The following is a 21,057-nucleotide window of genomic DNA, read 5'->3' as shown; positions in this document are numbered from 1 at the left end:
CTCAATCATGACAACATCCTGCTGTTGTTTGCTCTGGGGCTCCTTATATAGCAATCATGTGTTGGCTTATGATGAGATATTCTGTTGTCACATGACCGACATTGTCTCAGTCATAGCTGTGGTATGCCAGTGCAAACAGGTCAGGTAGTGCGAAAGGTGAGTTACTGTAGGAAGTTCATGTCTTGGAAGGTTCATAGAGAAATAGATGGACACAAGCCCAGTGATGGAGATGCTGTGGAAATATTCCTAAGAGATGTCATGTTGGTTTGATAAACATGGAAACTACTGGAGTTTGCACCTGTTTAGGCATTCATTTTTTATGATTGATGTTACAATCTGTTCTCTTTGGGACTGCCCCAGTGGCCAAATTACCTTTATTCCTGAACAGGAGTAAATGAATCAAATATCAAAGCATTTCGAGAGTACATATGACGCAAATCATTACGATAACTTCATGATCTGGTTTCATTCTTCACGCAGATGAAGCGGCTGACATGTTGAATGATTGTATCTTTATATTTTCCTATCAAAATATAATGAAAACCTAAAAACCTATAATGACTGATAGATACCGTCTTACTGGGGAGAAGCCAACTTGCATCATTGAAACCATTAAATCGTTTTGCTCTCAGTTGTCAATTGAGATCCGCTAAGTGACGCAGCATTCCAAATAATAGGCTATAGTCGTTATTTGCCGTATTAGCTACACAGATTCTCTCTCAATGTGCGCTGTGGGCCGGATGCGAAAGAAGCCCATTTTCAGTCCAGGTCGTTGATGTGTTGGCAAAAACAGCACAAGAGGAGAATTCCCGCTCCTCGGTGTTTTTTTCCGCCCCCGGAGTTCTCCCGGTGCTTATGAAACAGACAAGTTATTGCAAACAGTAGCCCCGCAACCCGAGTTGCTCCGTCCGAGTTTCGAACTCGCGACCTCTGGCTTGCCAACACACTCGACCGTCTCCTCCGAAATATTGTGCTCAATATCTGATAGCGATGGGCCAATTATAGCCTCGGAAATAGCAGGAGACAATTAATTTGTCTTGTATATTCTGCATTATTGCTCAGAGAAACCTACTTTCTTGTCTCCCGTAGCCTATATCGAAGAGCTTCAATATTGTAACATGCTTTTTCCTAAAATGTGCAGAGAGGACTTTCCAGTGGTGATGAGAGGGTGTTCCGTGGGCAGGGTGTGTGTTCCGTGGGCAGGGTGTGACCGTCTATCTGGAGACCAGCGGCCCACGCCCATGGACGGCGCTGCACGCAGGCGCACTAGCACTCCTTCTGTCAAACATGGCTGTGCTTTTGAAGAAAGAAAAATGCTGAATTGTGTTGGTAGATTTCGGGAAAAACAGAAAACATGGCTAGATTGGCTGATTATTTGGTTGTCGTAGGATATGATCAGGAGAAAGCTGGTGAGTTTTCAAACGTAACGCTATGAACAGGAATGGTACAATGAGCTTCAAAGTGAAAGTGCTGGGATTTCTTCAGGCCGTCAGTGTTGATCATGCTATTAGTTAGCATTCTATAGCCAGCTTGCTAACTGTGATTGGAAGCACCACTCTTTTGCTATTCATGTTGGATTTGTAGTGTAATGGAGTGTAAATTGCACACGCTTACGATAACTCGTAAACGTGTGCCATTTAGCAAGTCATAAATCACAAGAAAATGTAATGTTTGTGGTGGGCGTGGTGATATTTCAATCCCAAATGGAGCTAACTTTCATAGATGGAGTGGATTCTCGATATCACATCTGTCACATCTGGGACGGTTTGACAAATCCAGCAATTGTGAATCGTAGTTGTACTTACGACCCTGGGTTTACACTGGGATGTGGAGATTTAACTAGGACGAGTGTTATTTATATTAGGGGGGTGCATTCATCGCGATCTTGTGTGGATTAATTTTGCCTGTCATAAATCATGCAATGTAACCTGTATCCCATCTATTGAGTTGATGTCTGACGATACTTTCTGGTGTAATTGCACTCTTTCACGCAGTCTAGTTTTGAGACCTTTTAGCAGCATTTTATACAATATAGATTTCCATCTCCGATTGTACTTCCACAAGCGATTTTTTTTTAATGGCACGTTTACCACGCCTGATGCTTCATCGATTTGATGTTTGGGTAAATGCAGGCAAACTGGCCTTTTATCCTTGCAGTGGTGCTACGCCCATCAGCTAGGAGAGAGGCAGGCTTGTTAACCCTGTCTGTACTCTTCCACTTGGCTTCCTTTGTTGGTGTAAAGGATACATTGTCTTACCGAGAGGAAACAAGACTGGGATTCAACTGACTAGTCTAGTCGAACCCAGTTGTGACTCTTGTGCAGGACGATACTGTGTTTAGTTCATTGTAGTCACCTGTTGTGACAGATCTGCTCAACAGGAACATCAACCAAACTTCAGTCCATATTCTCTTTCAGATTTTAAAACGCATTCTAAAAAAAAAAACTAATTTTAAACTAATTTTAAAACTTCAAAATGTTCATAGACTGATGCATGCATTGTTTTGTGACAAATAGAGTTATCAAATTTATTTTCATAATTTCATATCATGTACATTTTTTGAGTTTTATTCGTTTCATAGGTCATAGCTTTTCTTATGCATCATATTTATTCACACAGGTTACACAGCTTTGAGCACACTACCTCTTGTCTTAACCTGCTCTTTGAATGGAGCTGGTTGAGAGAAGGGAATCAACCTACTGAACAATAGCATCCAATAATGGGATTGTAGAACTGGGCAGAAAAAAATGGGGCTGTTTTGGGACAGTAGAGTAATGTTGAGGGAGCGTTGATCATCGCCCATAAGTGATCAGGGAGTAAAGAGAAACCCCTAGTGCAGTGGCATCCTTCCAGGGCCATGTGTCAGAGAGGGCCAGTCCAGCTGAATCCACTCAGTCACCAGGGCCAGCCACGCACATGAATAGGTAAACACTGTCCCCCATCACCCTCCCGTATCCTAGCGCCAACTGACAAACGACTTATTTGTGCCATATGAACAAAATGTTCCTGGCATTGCCAGAGTTTGGATAGATCCGACCGTCCTCCTCACAATCTTTCTCCCCCCCCCCCCCCCCCCCAGCAGAATGTTCCTGGCCAGAGGATGTTTCTATTAGAGCAGTGGTGTTCCAATAGGAGCTCAGGGACCCCAGAGACAAATGTCTCCTTTTGCTCCCTAGTGAGGTTGATTTTTCCTTCCTTTTTTCATGTTGTGTTGCTGTGAGGGATGATGCACATGGACTTGTGGGGGGTGGGGTGGGGTGGGGCAGAGGGATCATCAGTTGTGCTGCATAGGTGGCCCAGTGTGGGAACTGGGGCGGTGTTCTCTCAACTGGGAAACCGGAAATGGTTTTAAGAATTGATACACAATCTCACAAAAAGCAAACAAAAACATTGAGCTAGGAATGCAAGAATGGATTTCAGTTTTGGGTCCTACTTATCATAAGCCCAAGATAGCTGCACTTTTCCTGCGTAGTTGCACTGTAAAATAATCTAGTAACAACATTCTAGAATAGGTTACAATGGTCCCGGAGTAGGTCTAATTGCAGAGTTACTACACAGGCATAAGGTTCACCCACTTTACTCTACTTTACTCTCATTTCATAGCGCATTTGTCCATTTAGGGGCCTTACCTGGTCATTGAAGAAGAGGCTTGGTCCACTGTCTAGACAGCAGATGTTTTCCCCTCCACCATCATCGTTAAGTCCAGTCTTGGATGCACATCTTGGAGTTCATGGCTACCATCGCACTGCTGGACTGAGGGTCCTCCTGCTGCTCGGCATTCTTGACCCAATTCTCTTAGATTATCATGGACCCCTGGAAGGTCATCTAGATGCCTGTCATCTGTTAAGGAATAAGCCTGCTGTCAAAAGATATGTGATCATTGGGCAAGGCTAGGCCATTGCTCATGACACATTGAGGGACATTAATCACGATCTTGTGTGGATTGGTTTTGCCTGTCATAAATCATGCAATCATGCTATTTTGTTGATGTCTGACATCAAGCGCGATGCTTTCTGGTGTAATTGCACTCTCTCACGCAGTCCAGTTTTGAGACCTTTTAGCAGTATTTTATACAACAACATCTGTTAAGGAATAGGCCTGCTGTCAAGAGATATGTGATCATTGGGCAGGGCTACGCCATACTCATGACACATTTATTTCAACTTCAACGATTTTGGGATGCTTTCCCTCCATTAGCATTCACAGACTTGAAGAAGACCATTGGTCATAAAAGATGTGTCCATCCCCCATGTACTGTAACTTAGTCTGAGAGAGAAAGGAGAAGTTTCAGAGTACCTAGGCATCGCGTATCTCCTGTAGCATTTTCCGCCATTGTTGGGTTCGTAGAGAAAAAAAACAAAACTCTTGTATTTGAGATCCTTCATATCAGCACTTTCTGCTACCAGTGTAAACCATTGTCACTAAGAATGACATGACAAATATAGCCCTGTGAGGGGCACCATGATGATGAAGGGAGTATTTCATGGTCAGTGATGGAGGAAAAAAAAACCACCCCCACTAGGATTTCTGTAGTAGTTTGTTTTGGTGGGGGCTGGTTTGTTTCCCTGGGGACTTATGTCTTATTTGATCCATAAACCTTGGATTTATACGGCTGCAACCAGCTGGAATGCTAAAAGACAGCTAGGTTGGATGCAGGCTTGAATAAGCAGTGTGTCTTTCTCCTTACTGAGGGATAGTGTTTCTAGTTATTGGCGGTGGGGTCTGTAGTAAATGCTCTCTGGCTTGCTGCGAGCCATAAATCGTCATTTGCAAAGTGAAACTGAGGAATTTGCCCTAGCTGCCTGTCTCATACTTTCAGCCTATGTGACAGAAATCATCACCTCTCCTTTTAGAGCTGCAGAGATGTTTGTGAGGCATTTACTAGCCTGTCTTGTCTTTATGAGAGACCTTGCAGTTGTACCCTGGTTTTGAGGCTGTGGACACAGGAAATGGCTGACGTAATGTTGTGCTCAAACCTGCACGAAAAAACACTTCTAACGTTCTTGGCGAACGAGTACAAAACGCTTCCATATGCAGATTCCTGAAGGCTGTATGATGTTGCTGTGTTTCATATTAGCTGCGCACCTTTGGGGATGCAAGCATGCGAGAAAGAGAGAGAGTTCGATCTGGGGTAGAATTTAGTTATCAGAGTCTACTGTAGCATGACTCAAATGGATTCTCCAGACTTGACATTGCACTGTGATTACACCTTCATGTGTTCAGCTTTCAGGATGGCTGTCACTTGAAGAGTTATGTTTTGTTGGCTTAGTTGCTTACGTGTAGGATTGTAAATTAGGCTTTTGCAGATCCCCAAATGACTAACTTTACATGGCAAGGGTTGTATTTAAAAAATGTGCAGATTGTGAAGATGTATCTCTGAGTTGATGGCATTATCTTGAATGGCCTCTGTAATAATGTGATTTGTCAGGAACAACAACTCATGTGCTGGCCGAGGCCTATTTGGCATTCACGCAAGGAAAATGCTTTTGCAAACAACCATTTTTTTTCAAACGACAGTGCAACAGCCAGCGTTTTAGCCTCTGATAATGTTTTCTTGTCAACAAAGCATTTTTGTTGGGGTTTTTTCTGCAGATTTTCTGCTGAGTTATTTCATCTGGAAACACTTACGGTGGTGTTTTATATGGTATTTTTCTGGATTGATTTCTCATTCGTCTGCTCTGCTCGGTGTTGGTTTCATGCCTTGATTTCCAAACCTGGGTTGACTGCACCAGTTAAGGAATTTACTGGATCCTTTTAATTAGCTTGGTGTAGTTTTGATGAGCGATTTTACTTGCTGTGCACGTGTCTGCTGCCTCTGGCATTTGTCAGTTGGGAGAATGTCTGTACTGTACTGTGTGTGTTTGTGTGTGTGCCTGCTTGCCTGCCTGCCTGCCTGTCTGCCTGCCTGTCTGCCTGCCTGTCTGCCTGCCTGTCTGCCTGCCTGCCTGCCTTGTCAGTTGGGAGAATGGCTGTACTGTGTGTGTCTGCCTGTCTGCCTGCCTGTCTGTCTGCCTGCCTGCCTATCTCTGTGATATTTCCTCTCTCTCAATTCTATTCAGTTCTTGAGATGAGGCATATCAGTAATTTGTAGCTTTCCCTCAATCTAGGTCATTACCCCCAGTCCCCCACCACACAGCGTGTGAGGGTGTTGGAATGTACTGTTATCTCGGACCCAGTTGTGGGACATAGAATTGGCCCTGGCTGATCGAAATCATAGGGGAAAAGTTTGGACAAATGGTGGAGAGTCTATTACCCCGTCTCCCCACCAGACATATAGGCCTCCTGCAGATAAAGTTCTCATTATACTGACAACGACCCAACACCCACCCCAGGGCTAAATGGTTTATGTAGGCAACAAGGCCTTACAAAGCAGAGGCTCAAGTAATCTGCTAAGATTATACCTGCTCAGCCTTTATTTACTTATTTAAGAGAGAAAGTTTTGTTTGCAGGATAAGCAAGGCCATGTCTCTGGAATGCCAACCCATAGTTAGGGATGACATAGACCTACTTTAAGTATCATATTTCACCAAGCCCTGTCTGCCGAATGTTAATAACAGGATATTTTGATACATACTGTAGGTTTAAGGGCTTGAGAGCTTTGTTGGAAAATCCACTTGGTTCTTAGTGTTGATACAACAAAAACATCAGTCTCAAGTATTGTCAGGTGTTATGGCTGAATGATGAGCAATCATAAATCAGTTGTATTTTGTTTTAGCAGGGACATCCAAAGGTGTAGAGGAAATGTTTACCAGCTCCTCTCCAAGGAACATAGGAAAAGAGTTGGCATGTCAAACATCAAACACAAAGGCCTTTTATGACCCAGTTGACTCACACTACTAGGACGATAGGGTGTTACACAGTGTGGGTTGAAAACCAATTGTTAAAACCATTCTGTCCAAATGAAAGAAAAAAACTACAACCAATTCTTACTACTCTCTTGTTACATTTCGGGGGGCATGTGTGTGTGTGCGCTGGATAAGAATGAAGTGGAAAAAAGGTTATAATGTTCTCATAACAGTTTCGTGTAGCCCTACTTTCCCTTTTTATTCCATATCCATGCTGAGGAGATCAGCTAGCAGAGTCAGAAGAGTCCCTCTGTGGTTTTCACTCAGATACAGATACTTCTGTTGTGGTCAGGTTGTAGGATTTAAGATGGCAGATGTGGAAACGGTTCTTGTGTTATTTAACATCAGGGATTTGTAGCCCTCCGTTGATTGGCTGATGGGTTATGGGCCGCTTCCCGTTTGGTCTTTGGCTTTGTGGCGAGAGGCATCCTGACCACAATGGAGGAGTTCCTTCCTTTCTGCCGGAGAGTGCAGAGCACAGGCGTGTGATAGCCAAAGCTTGCCCATGGAAACTCCACTGACTACTCTAGTGAGCAGCTACCCTGATTCTTGTCGTTTCCATTCAAAAAACCCATTCAGGTGATTACGCAAGTCATGTAAAGTTGGAAAAGCAATTTACATAGTGTATGATTACAGGAAAGGATAACGATGAGTAGGTTGGAGATGTCTGACGTGTGGTAAGAAGTAATGCAAAGTCAGCAATGGTCAGTCCCGTTCCCTAATCAGCAACCCCCCTCATCAATCTAATCAGATGGAACCTAATAGTCATGTTTTCATATTCAAAGTGCTTGATTGACATTGCAGCTATGGTTGAACTCTATTTAAACTCAGGCAGATTTGCCTTGCTCTTTTAGGGAAATGAAACCAAAACAGAAGCCATCATGGACGGTCATCATTTATCATTAACATGTGGGCAGATTAACAAATTCTGTCTGCTAAGTACGTCTGTGGTTGTATGGTTAACCTTCCTCAGCTCAAATTCATTTGACCCATATAATTTTGATGCCTAATTTTCCTTTCTACTTGTCTTCTTTGTCATGCCCTTTTAGTGACGCCTTTCCTTCCAAATATTTGTCCAGTTCTGCAGCTGCTTTCAGATGCTGGAATGCTTCCTGGAATTGGATCTTGATGACATCATTGACTTGTTAATCTTTGATACCCTTTTGCCATGCAAACGATGGTCTATTCCTTTTGCATATCATCTTTTTGGAACATCCCGTCCAGTCTTGTTCTAGGATAGAGGGTTTTGGAAATGTTTTGGACAGCTTTTTGGAGTGCCGATAGGCTTTACGTAACCTCTGATAGCACTGAGTGCTAACTGGGTTTCATTCACGTTGAGAGAACTGGGGGGGATTTTCAATAAACCAACTCTTGTGGAACGGAGGAGAACTTTGAGTTAGCAGCAGCACCTGCCAACCTGTCTCCACTCCACCGGAGCACCTGTCCACACACTGGGCCAGATGCAGGTTAGGGTCTAACGCAGGGATGACGAAGGCTGGTGTCGGCTGCCTGCCCGGGCCCCCCGGCTCAGGCCTAGTCTTACTGGGTAAAAGGAGACCTCCGCCTCCGCCTCCCACTGCTGATTTATTGACCAGCTCTGCTGTAAGACAAAGTCCAGGAAGATGGATGGACCTTTTTCCGAGAGAAGAAACATCTGCACTAATCAAGAGAGACTAAAGACCGTTCTGTGTGGTTCTTTTGGAGACCAAAATCATTCAATTGTGAAATAGCATCTAGAGCGTTGTGTCTTCGTTCTTGTGTTTTTTTTGTGTTTTTTTTTTGTCTGTACGTCATTTTGCCGTAAGCCTTTGTGCTGTGAGTGTACGCCAATATTTGCTCATCTAACTATCAGCACACATTTTTCTCCTGTCTTAAATTTGCTCAACAGTCACATTTTTCCGTGTGTATCTAACCATGAGCCAAAGACTTTAGAGTAGTAATGGCTTGAGTGCTGCGGTATGGAGTAACCTCCAGCCCTGATAGCCCGCCTTCAACTGTCACAGGCTTGTGTAGTCAACATAAAGCAGACTGTTATTTACCCATTATCTTATTAATGGTTACCCCATTACCCTCACAGTGAAAATAACGGCAAACTCTTTTAGTCTCTCCTTTCATAACGTGTTTTGAGGACACTCAGGAGACCTATGTTGAGTATTGGAGAAAAACATATTGCTTAATAGTTTTGTTTATGGTTTGGTTTCATGGGTTTGACATCTGCCTGTAAGTTTTACAAGGTTTTCCAAGTTAACATATCTTGTAACATTTATACCACATCACATATGGTGTTGATAAATTAAACAGCCCTAGCCCAGGCACTTTGGAAATTCATATTTCTTTCTTAAGAAACAAATCAGTCCGTTTCGATGCTACTGTAAATTCATGTCCCTATTCAATTGTAATGGGCAACCAGCAAAACAGGCTCTTTTCAGTGTGTTAGAGAGAGTGGAAAATACCAACTGTTGTTTGGAATTCCTCCCTGCCTGTGTTATTGCAAGAGGATCCTGAAATTAGCATGTTCCTGTTCTGGCCCGGGTTCTGTTACCCTGTAGCGGCCAAGCTGTTTTATTGTCATCTGGGGGGTAATATCTGACAGTGCGAGCTGCTTTTAATTGTTTACAGAGTGCAGCCTCACAGAATGCCAGGAATTCTGTCATTTATTGTCATCCTTGGGTGAAAATTAGAGCTTGGAACGCTCAAAGATTCCAAGCATGTGATCTCAATTAGAATAGGGGGTACTACAGGCCTACAGGCACCTGATGCGCTGTCATGGTCAGGACTGGACAGGCTTGCGACCCCTCCAGCCCTCCAGCCCCCAGCCCATAACCCTACACACAGCTTGCTTAATGCCCTCAGCCCTACGACACACACAAGCCTGGGCCAGGACCCTGGTAAAGATTAACGCCCCCCCCTCCTCCTTGTCTCTAAAAGCCTGATGGAGGTCAAGGTTTGAAGGGGCTGCTGACAGCATGCTTAAGCCTCGCAGGGCAGGAGGGCAGGAGGGCAGCAGCCCATTGAGAGCGTGTAGCAAATTCCTCCTATCTGATTTCTGCTCTCTCTCCTCTACACAACCTGCCACAGTCATGTCCTGGCCCTGATATGTCTCTTTTAGGTGCTGTTTATGGTGCTGTTTATGCTGCTGTTTGCTTTAGTTGTAATCAGAGGGTTAGTGTGAGTGTTCTACTGTTGGTAACAGTTCCAGTTCTGACCAACATAGCCACTTAGCATGCTCTGTACGCCAGCAGTTTCCTCAAAAACCTTTGCTGTTCCAGTTTTTAGATTTGGAAAGAAAACACCCAGTCAGAATTGCTGCTCAGCTCTCTTCTTGGCTGGTATGTTTGCAGGAAACAGAATCAACGTCAATGTCGAAATAAAAAGTGTTTTGTGGAAACTCAGCCTTGACTGACAGTCAGTAGACAGTCATGTTGACATGTCAGCACATTCTTCAGTCATCTTGCATGTAAACAGGTGACTGGCTGCTCAATGATAGGATGTCAGGAGCTCATTGAAATTTGATTAATTACTGGTGTTGTTTTCCTCTACCTACTGTAGAAGATTACATCATAAATCCAGAACAATACGTGCAATAATCCTCCGTTTCTAATTCTCGATAGGAGACTGTTTTTCCTCAACATGGATTGGATAAGAACTGTGTCCTAACTGAATGCGTGACTGAGAGCTTAGAATACAGTCTAAATGAAGTCATCAGGTCAGACAATACTTTGTGACAAACTGCACGTTGGAAAGCAGTCCCCTAGATGCTGTTTTTGGCACGCTGCAGAAAGGAATTCTTTTATGTTCTTCAATTAGATTCATTTTCCGTTCGTTAGATTTCCAGATTGTTGATTAGGAATGCTCTTGTGTCACCTCTTGAATAGTCTACATCTCAGTCTGTTGTAAGTCATGATTTATGCTGACAAGAACTTAATTTTCATCCAAAGTTGCTAAAACAATTGTACTGTAAGTGAGCCATATGTGACCGTGTACTTTTTTAATGTAATAAAGGCTTCACTGTACAATACATCCTAAGCTGTAAATATGCAATGGTAAGTAAGGCTAAGTGCCTTATGGTTCTTGTTCAACCTTGCATTGAATGCCAACGGATTTTAAAGGATTCCAGTGTTCATAGGCGGCAAAGCCCCCTATCCTCAAACAGTGCCACTCTAATATGTTGATAACGCCACAGTCTCACCAGTTTGACAGTTTAGGCTATGTGCAGAAATGTCCCTGAGCTAAATGATTGGTGACTTACCTGACAGATGTTGAGGGGGGCTGTGTAGTGTATGTGTGGGGGGGCTGTGTAGTGTATGTGTGGGGGGGCTGTGTAGTGTATGTGTGGGGGAGCTGTGTAGTGTGTGTGTGGGGTGGGGGGGGGGGGGGGGGGGGGGACTCTCACTCCTCGTCTCTTCGAGTTTTACTGTCTCTCCACGGTACAGGCCTGTCAGAATGCATCACTCCTAAATTAATGGCCTCCCCACTCCTGTAATCTGCTTCGTGTTAGCTGTCCCGGTTCAGTTTCTCGCACTTAATCTTTGACCACATTCCCTGTGAAACATCTTGATTTAATCCAACCCTGTAATTTATTTATTGGCCGTGACTGATTCCAGATCTGCTGATGCATTTCGGCTTCATTCTTTTAACCTCTCTGCGTGTTTATTTGTTGTGTTGATGGCAAGGTCACATTCGGATTCAATTTCACTGTCAATTAACTCATTTACACGCTCTGAACATTGGCCTTTGTTGTGTTCAGGTTTGCACTGGATTAAGCACATTTCAGGGTGACTAGATAGAATTATGGTTTTTGCTCAATGAGTCTTGGTTTGAGAATATGCCTTTATTTCTGGGTTGCTTTATGAATAGTGCAGATGGTAGGATGGCGTTTGTGGATGTCTTGGCTTATTTGTCAGGTCAGGACACACACACACACACACACACACACAGGCAGTTATGACCCTGTGGTGCTGCTACTCATATGTGTTTTCTGCTTGTACGTTTGTGGTAGTAGGGGAGAAACCACAAAACGAAGGCAAAGATGGAAAATGTAAGGAGAATCATCACTAAGGACTTGTAAGAATGCATGAATGTGATTGTGCCAATTAGGAAGTCTGCAAATGTGATCACACGTCAAAATGATTTGTGTGTCCTCAAATGCCCCCCCCCCCCCATCCTCTGCTACCTCGCCTTTTTGGAAAAAATAGGTATTATTAGGGCCAAGTGCGACCCGGTAAGTGTCGTTTAACAAAGTGAAAAGCTAACTTGCTGATGTAGCCTCCAGGCATAGTGTCACACTATCTTTATTCATGCATCATTCACCATACATAACGCCGCTGTTTGGATGTATAGATCATGTGAAATGGAGGAGCAAATTTCTTCCCTCTTTTCATGTTGGTGGCGGATATAGAATCTCAGTCGAGTGTCACTCGGGGAAAGAGCGTTTTCCTAGATTGACTCCATGGAAAAGAGATGCATATAAGCCTAGCCTACTTCTCATTAGATGGAGAACGATGCCATCAGACCTCTGGCGTTAGCCACGTTAGCCCTCTGACTGACCGTGTTTGTTTGGTTTCATCCCCAGGTTCAGGAGGAGATGGGTGTGGGAAGATCATCCAGCGCTTCCCCAAGAAGGACTGGGACGGCACGGCATTCCCTCAGGGGGTGGAGATGGTGAGTTACCCTACACCTCCGGACCCACAGCCATGGACAGCACAACATCACATGTCACCTCCTGTATGATGACAGACAATGACAGATCACTCACTCACTGACTCACTGACTCACTCACTCACTCACTCACTCACTCACTCCTGCACCCTGTATGATGATGGTGGTGGTACATCATAGCAGGTTGGAATGTCCCCACATTGTCACCCTGCATGTTGCATACATTTGGAAGATAGATTCTAGAAGTAGAGGCTCAGGGCTCAGGGTTGCAGGTTGTTATTCACTAGTCACTTGGTGAGAAGAACATATGGGATTTTAACCCAAAGTACAGATCCATGTGACGGAGCTGAAATGTACAGATGGTTGCATCATTTCCTGTTGTGACTGACTGTGAGGCCCATTCAGTTGGTCCGCTCGTGTTGTCTGAGATGGGAAATGGGCTTGTTAAACGGCGGTGGTGCATCACGTTGTTAGAGCACGTTCACAACAGGACCCCTGGCATCTCTTCTGGAAAATTCTAGAGTTAATGTGTCCTTTGTACAGGTTGTACAGTATTCCCCTGGTTAGTGAGTGGCTTTGTCTGGTCACAGTAACCCACTTCCTGATCTGCCTCAACCATTTAGAAGGATTAGGAAATCCTCTCCACCGAGGGAGAACATCAAAGTCCTCTGTCGGTAGTCAAGAATGCGCTGTAGAATGTTCCGTTGTCATGTTGTTACAATGACAGATAGAACCTCCAGGAGCGCAGCGTCTTCCCATGTTCCCAGGACGCACGTTCCTCACTGGGAGTGTGTAGAGCACATATCGGCATTTCCTGTGTCAACAAATGCATAATGATTTGTTTATTCAAGAGGTTTGTTTCAACCCCTTCCGCCTCCACTAATTGGGAAATTCGATACCTCCCTCAGAGTCTTCGTCCTTGGCCTGTTATCTGTCTTTTTCTCTGCTGGGTGTCCCTATCTTTCTTTTCAGGGCTGTTGCATCTCTCTGTCTCTGTTCTTGTGGCTCTATCTCTCTAATGCTCCATCCCTGTCCAGAGTTAGTGTCCTCTCCATTGTGGGGTCCTTGACTCTGGTCAGAGGGACTCGCCTGTTGCCAGCATGCACAAATCATGGCACTCATCACAACCAAATATTTGCTTATCTGTCTCTGGGGCGGGGGGGGTGTAAATCCCCAGGGCAACAGTAGCAGTTAACTGGCCTGGCAGACCCGGACCCAGCAGACCCAGACCCAGACCCAGTCAGCCTCCCACAGTTCAACACTGTTCCCTGGTCAGCACAGGCCACCAGGGGCCCGCCTGGGTGTTTGTGTATTTATTTACTTGGACATACTATATGATTTAAAGGAGGAGGCTGTTGGCCTGGAATCAACTGTGTGGAGACAGAGACAGAGACAGAGACAGAGACAGAGACAGAGAGAGAGAGAGAGAGAGGCGCCTTCTGAGCACCACTGACTGTCCTGTGAAGACTCTGGATGTTTTGACAGATTCCAGGCACTACTTGATCTGTTGACGAACAAGCTAAATCAGCACATGATTGCTTTTTTAAAATATGCTTTCACGACAACATTTTCAACACATCCACAGTTTACATTCGCATACGTGCTTTCCGCCTCATGTAGTCTAAACTACTTTTCTGACTTCTAGGGTCAGCTATACAGTACAGTACACATGGAGATTAGTTTTTTTCTCTCTTCTATTATATGTTCTAGCTCTGTCAAATTCCATCGTTTCCTCCCCCTCCTCAACAGCCCACTATGGATTTCATGGTACATTTACAGGGTTCAGGTTTCATAGAAAAACATGTTGCCAGTTTGTGGGTTATATTACATCTACAATATGTCCAAATTGTTGCATAGCCCTGAGATCAGCACACCTGGACCTGCTCAAGAGAATGAGAAATCTACTGTATGGTAGGCTTAACTACCAGCTGCTAGCCTTGAGTTAATGTAGAGTTTGCTTTTTATCAGAAAAACAGAATAAGCATTATTTTGGCTCAGGTTTTTGGGATGTGTGATTTACTCTTGTCCTGAAACTTCTGTGCACAACAAAAGTTACGAAAGTTTTCCTCTATCCTCATCAATCAAAATAAAGTACAAGCTGGTCCATTTCTTATGGAGTCAATCAGGTGAATTCTTGGTGAGCACAGACAGCATCCTGGCTTTGATGAAAGAACACTGGGATGCCCGACCTGATCTGGGGATAGCTTCTGTTCCAGGACGGCCTGTGTCCTGTCTGTAGCACGGCTTTGCGTGTCAGAAGAGCCAGGCGTCTCCCAGCCGGCTGTGTTTGATAGAACGTTCTCATCCAGGACGTTTCTTTAAGCCCGGTGATGCAAAGCAGAGCAGACTAGCAGGTGGAGAGACCAGTGGACAGCCAACCTGTTGTATAATCTGTGTCAAATATGTAAGGATGGATGGATGGCTGTCGATGGGAGAAGGGAGCAGGGAACCGCTAGCAATTCTGTTTATAGCTAGAGGAGGCCTCTTCATGGACAATGTGATTGGGATGATTTACCAATAGATAACCCACACATTCATATTGGTAAACTATGACTCACCCGTGGTGTAGACCGCACATCCATGGTTCCTCATTGACTCCACAGAAGAGGACTTGGATGGTTGAAATTCATTCTGTTTTTGTGGATGTTTTTTTGTTTTCGCTCTCAAGTCATCGAATGACAAACTGCAGCAGTGAATTCCATCAGCTGCAGCTTTGGACAATGTTAAGGAGATCCTACCCCGATCCTACCACAGGCCTTGTTTTTGCATGGGTATTTATGGGGTAATTACGGAGGAGACACAAGTTGTTAGTGAAGCAAAGATAGACTTATTGCTACGGGGGAGGGGGTGACGGGGCATCTTGGGCCTCTTACTGTGTGAGTCACTGTGTCTGCTGGTGGCCATCATGGATGGCTGTGTTCCTCTTGAGTTATGGCACTGGGAGGAGCAGTAATGTGCCACAGAGCCATCTCCATGCCGTGTCTCTGTCTCTGAGGGATGTGATATGCAGCCATGACAGCATCCATTCCACACAGCACCATCCCTCAAACATCCCCCCTACGTGTGCAGGCTGGTTAAATATAGTAACAGCGCCTTGTGTTTAGCCAAACACACACACATTTCTGCAGATGTGTGTGTGTGAGCTCCAGTCATTGTGTCGGATGAAACTGGAGTGTTAGATATACATCCACTGAAATACTGTACACATGTGGCACATTTAGTTTTCATCACAATAAGCAACTCTGCTGAGTAAGCACATAAATTCAGAACAGATAAACCACCCATTTTGCACTGAGATCCAATGTATACTATAATTAAGGTTAAGTGTGTAGTTTCCTCTGAAATTATATTGTCAAGACAATTAAGGGATAGGCCGAGTGGAGGATAGAAATGGCATTCGTACACTCACGAAACACTTTATTAGGAACACTATACTAATACTGGGTAGGGCCTCCCTTTGCTCTCAAAACAGCCTCAGTTCTTCGTGGCATTGATTCCACAAGATGTTGGAAACATTCCGTTGAGATTCTGGTCCATGATGTCATGATTGCATCACGCAATTCCTGCTGATTTTTCAGGTGCACTTTCAAGCTGTGAATCTCCCGTTCTACCAAAGGTGTTCAATTGGATTCAGATCCGGTGACTGGGAAGGCCATTGAAGAACACTGAACTCATTGTCATGTTCATGAAACCAGTTTGAGACGACTTTTACTTTGTGACGTGGTGCATCATTATGCTGGAAGTAGCCATTAGAAGATGGGTAAATTGTGGCCATGAAGGGATGCACATGGTCAGCAACAATACTCAAATAGGCTGTGGCATTCAAGCGATGATTGATTGGTATTAACGGGCCCAAAATGTGCCAAGAAAACATTCCCCACACCATTACACCACCTCCATGAGAAGGTGTACAGGTGCTCCTAATAACGTGCTCAGTGAGTGTATGTTGACATGTTTATTTTTCCAAATAGAAAGAGGACAGGATTTAAGTGATGAAACGATGGAGGGGGTCAGCTCATGAAGGTTGGGGGGGGGGGTCCCCAGTGTGGTGTGACACTCTTTGGTTAGGGGCCAAATGACTGGGATTCCAGCTTTGATCTTTTAATGAAGATATACCATAGTGTTTAACATACCCACCGAGCCATTTGCATTTTGGCTCCATTTCTCACTGGTATGTAAACCGTTATTATTAGCAGATTTTTCTCCACGCCATGAAAAAGCAAATGAGTCATTTACCATCACTAGGGAATACATCTGTAGACACAGAGAGCGGATGGGGCTGAGCAGGAAAAGCATTTTGTGGTCATAACAGGCCCCCAGCAAACTAAATAACCACAGATGAAGAATGTACCCAGAAAAAGCCTTTACAACTGGAGCTAGGAGAAATGTGTTTCTAATCTTAGCATAGGCAAGATTAGAAACATGAGTATGGAAAACCCAGCTCAGCCCTCTCCTCCGCCATATCCAGGCAGCTCTTTATAGATGTTACACTTCCCTGCGTCCCAATTTTCTACCATTTCCCCCTGAAATGTGTGAGCTTCCCACTGCTGTCAGGACTGCAGAGTCACGACTTATCTTCCACTGTAGATTGAAGACCCATCTCTTCAGGCTACATCTTAACTGTCCCTCCTAAAGACCTCTTCATCCCCACTACCCCCCTGCACAGTTTCTCTACTGTAAATAAATTAATAAATAATAAAGGTAATTCTTCCTTCTTCTAGCATTGTGACTGCCAATGGCCCCTGGTCCTAGCATAGATTACTTTTTCTTATGGTGACTGATGGATCGATGATTCACTTACTTAGACAAAGGCGTCTGCTAAATGCCAAAAATGTAAATGTAAACTTGTGTACTCCTCTACATGGATTTAAAAGCATAGGGTTGTGCACCTATGCACACACCTATCCTATGCTTCTATGTCCGTGTGGGTGAGTACATACTGTAGGTGCACACATCAGGCTGGAGAATTTGGAGCATGCCTGTACAACACGTGTGTTTATCGCCAAGTGAAGGCATTTAAGATGGATGGTGGATGGCTAATGCACTGGAGGCCATGGTAATGGACAAGTACGCAGTCAATATTAGTGGAAAACGCACTGAACTGTCACGTAGACAGGAGCTGTGTCCATGTTGTCAGTTGAGGATAAAGATGCCACGGGCATGAGAGGGCAAACTGTATCCCATCAACAGCATTGACATTAGCCCAGGGTCAGGGCCAGTATGTACACACCACCCACATTGACACCTCAGTGACCCCCGCCCGCCCGCCCACCCCCTCCCCACCACCACCACCACCACTACCACTCATGACTTTGTTACCTTCTCAGTGCTCTGAATGCTTTGTTGCTTTGTATGCGATTTACGATTGAAAAATACTTAGTATTCCATAGCCATCGATTGCCTGAAATGGAATCTGTCCTATTCCTGTCAATGTGTGCTTCTATGTGGATGAAGTGTTCTGTATCTTTCACAACACACCATTTCAAGTATAAACTTCAACACAATGTATCAATCCAGAGGTAGCTTTGGCTAGGATGAGAGCTAGGTGGACTTTCTACTGTTTTGTTTTTTCGAACCAGGAGAATATATGGCCGATATAGTTTCGACTCGTTCTTCCAGCGTCCGTAAATCCTGGATAGGAATGGTCCTCTCTGGTGATGCCAGAGGAAAGGATTACGCCTAATCACAACTCGTGACATCCAAGTGTCTGGCTCTGACCCCCTCAGGCCTCTTTATTCCTCTTTTGGGGATTCAGGCGAAAATGGAATCAATGTGCTGAAATAATTTCAATGTGTTGTGATGGTTATGGTGAGTGTGTTTTATGTTTGTATTGGAAACGGACACTTCCACCGCCTCAATCTCTTTCGTTTATTTGAATTTACTACCATAGAGTCCACAGCGAGGAAATGAAACATGTGCCACGCAAATGCCAAAGGAATGATCGGAATGACTTTGATGTTTATTACTAAATTGCTGAGTATGCTAATTTAATTACACGGGCCATTTGATTAAATGTTAAATTGCGTTCCTTCCCATCCATCTTTTAGTATAACCAGTGTTATACAAGAATGTGTGATTGTAGGTATTTAGATTGAGTAACTTGATTGATAAACAACCACCCCACATACATACCCCCCTCGTTCTCTCTCTCCTTCTTTCTCTCCCTCTTCTCTGTTTGTTTCTCTCTCTCACGCACACCCTACTTTGTTTGGCTAACTTGTGTGTGTGGCTGAGCTTGAGGCTCTACACTGACAGAGGTCACACACATTCCACAGAGCATGAAGTTCACCACTCAACGTCAGGGTCAGTCCATTACAAGGAGCCTGCAGACAACATTCTGTCTCCTCTATGGGAACAGTTGACAGGCGGTAAACAAACCGGAATGTAGCACTTTTAATTATTGTTGAATAGAATTTTGGTGGTCATTGCAGACTGATATTTATTCCTCAATAATCGTAACAGGATTCAAAGAACTCCAATGGTCGATGAAGAGGTTAAGGTCATGTGCAAGGAGGATGTGGTGGTGTGTCATGTCTCATTGATTATTAGTAGGTCTGAAGCCTATGTGAAAGGTTATAGATCTCATACAATGTGAACTTCCACCACAGTCTAAGTCATTAGTCATCTTAGGTTCCAATCCCCTTGCAGTGAGACATTGAGGCAGCTAACCAAGACAAAGGGTCAGTAGATCCTCTGGCTGCCCTCAAGGACACTGGTGATGTTGGTTGAGCCCATCTGTGTGTCAAGTGACACACTTTCCAAAATACCAATGACCTTTCTTAGCCCAATAAACGTAGCAGGCAGCGGATCATCAAAGGATCTGCTGATCAGAAGGTCCTCTACCCCCCTCCCACATCCCACATCCTCACAATGTCCTGGCCTTTATCCTTTTGTGACTCTTGTGACTCTCAGATTCTTTATTGTGTTTACATAATTTTAAGATGGTTGTTAGTGACGTTGAGGGGGCGAGGCACTGAGGCAGGTACCTGCAGACTGCTTGTTTGCAGTGACGTCACTGAAAACAAGAGGAAATGTCAGCTTGCAGTTTGGGGCGGAGTTGAGCTGTGGTGTGGTGTCGGTTAAAGCTTTGCCGGTGTGGGCGAGATGCTGCACCAGGAAACAATGGCGGTTCTGTTCTGCCCTATCAGAGGCTATGCTATGTGTTGCTCTTTGCTCCAGTCAGGCAGGGAGGGCTGTTGGTCTGTGGCGGGCGGCGTCTCAGGCATACCGCTCCGGTCATCTGCTTTACTAGGCTGATGTGTTGCGTTGACTGACTCAGATATGTACCCTGGAGGTGTTGTTAGATTTATAGGACCCACTTTGTGCATGTTTAGAGCTCCATTCATTCCTCAGGATTCAGGCTAGTCTCCCGCTGCTGGACTCAAACTCCACAATTTACATCTCTTTGTCGACATACACCTACTTTTAAGGTACACGTTGCGTCTTTGTCAGAATAGAAACTGAGAAAAATTACGTAATCTTCTTCATTGGTACTTTCTCATGGACACTAGACCTCATGAACTTTCAATCCCTGATGAGGTGTTTTTTGTAACAGCTGCCTCTTGATTTATGAAACTTGGACGCCAGTCAAAAATCCAGAGCATGGACATTGGACAACATGGTCATGTTTTTGGCTCCCAATTGTTGTGTGTTTATCGAAAATGATACTTGAGGATAGACTGTGCCTGATATTTGGTCAGGTGTTGCGGGCGTGAATTAGCCTAAGCCTATTTATTGGGTTGGTTTCAGTTTAAGTATAACCTTGCTGCACAGCTGTGCGTGGAGACCTATTGTGAAATATGGAAAAGCACTTTTAGCCTCAATCATCTCGTGCACTTGTTTCTTATCAAGTTAGGAATATTACACGTTATACAACAACCTTGATCTTTTTGATGTATTATTAAGTTCAATTAGCCTTGCAATTTAGGAGCTTGTCAATGCAGGAATGCAAAGTACGAGTAATGGTCCCTTAAACATCAGAACGTTTGATAAATAACACATTTTTCTAATGTTCTTGGATATCTTTCACTTTTGGACCTGATAGATCAGGCTGTGATTTACTTGCTGTTATTTCCGTTGGACCCCTTAACCTCCAGAGCTGAGAGCAGCCGGTCACTGCTAGCTAGCATGTGTTGAAGCATTTTTCACGTTTTTTTTTTCTTTCTCATATGAGATATGTCTGGTTCTTTGCTCTTGAAGAAGTGGTCTAAATTGGTCAGGATTTAGGAAGTAGTTCTACCTCTTTGACAAAGTGGTCCAGGTAACATTTGTGACGTTGGTCATCTCCAAAGTTCTGACCTACAATGATGCATGAAACCGCAACTCACCAAGTGGTCCAGCATTGTCCTCTAGCCCTCTGCCTTCATACCCTCACACACACATACTGTACCGGCGATTATCAGGGTCAGTACAAAGCTTTGCAGTTTTTCTACTCCCTTTTGATGGTTTTAGGGCCTCTTCTAGGACATTTCTCTGCAAATGACACTAGATTGATTTGCCATATTCTGGTGACTTGATGGATATCATTCGATCCTGAGGCCATTTTCCCTATCAC

At 44.2% G+C, this 21,057-nt stretch overlaps 1 protein-coding gene across 1 annotated transcript in view; it reads left to right on the top strand.

The window, feature by feature from the left end:
• Positions 1-1,301: 1,301 nt before the first annotated feature.
• sbf2 (SET binding factor 2) overlaps positions 1,302-21,057 on the top strand; it is a gene marked incomplete at its 3' end in the record, with an annotated part of 89,338 nt that continues 69,582 nt past the window's right edge. Inside the window, exons 1-2 of the mRNA XM_083690854.1 lie at positions 1,302-1,409; positions 12,418-12,506. Coding sequence (XP_083546980.1) covers positions 1,355-1,409; positions 12,418-12,506 — 144 coding nt within the window. The 5' untranslated portion in view covers positions 1,302-1,354. The remainder of the gene's footprint in view (positions 1,410-12,417; positions 12,507-21,057) is intronic.

The sequence above is a fragment of the Argentina silus genome, assembly GCF_951799395.1.
Source record: "Argentina silus genome assembly, chromosome: 19".
NCBI classification, from domain to species: domain Eukaryota; kingdom Metazoa; phylum Chordata; class Actinopteri; order Argentiniformes; family Argentinidae; genus Argentina; species Argentina silus.
This window is presented reverse-complemented; position numbering and strand designations above follow the sequence as displayed.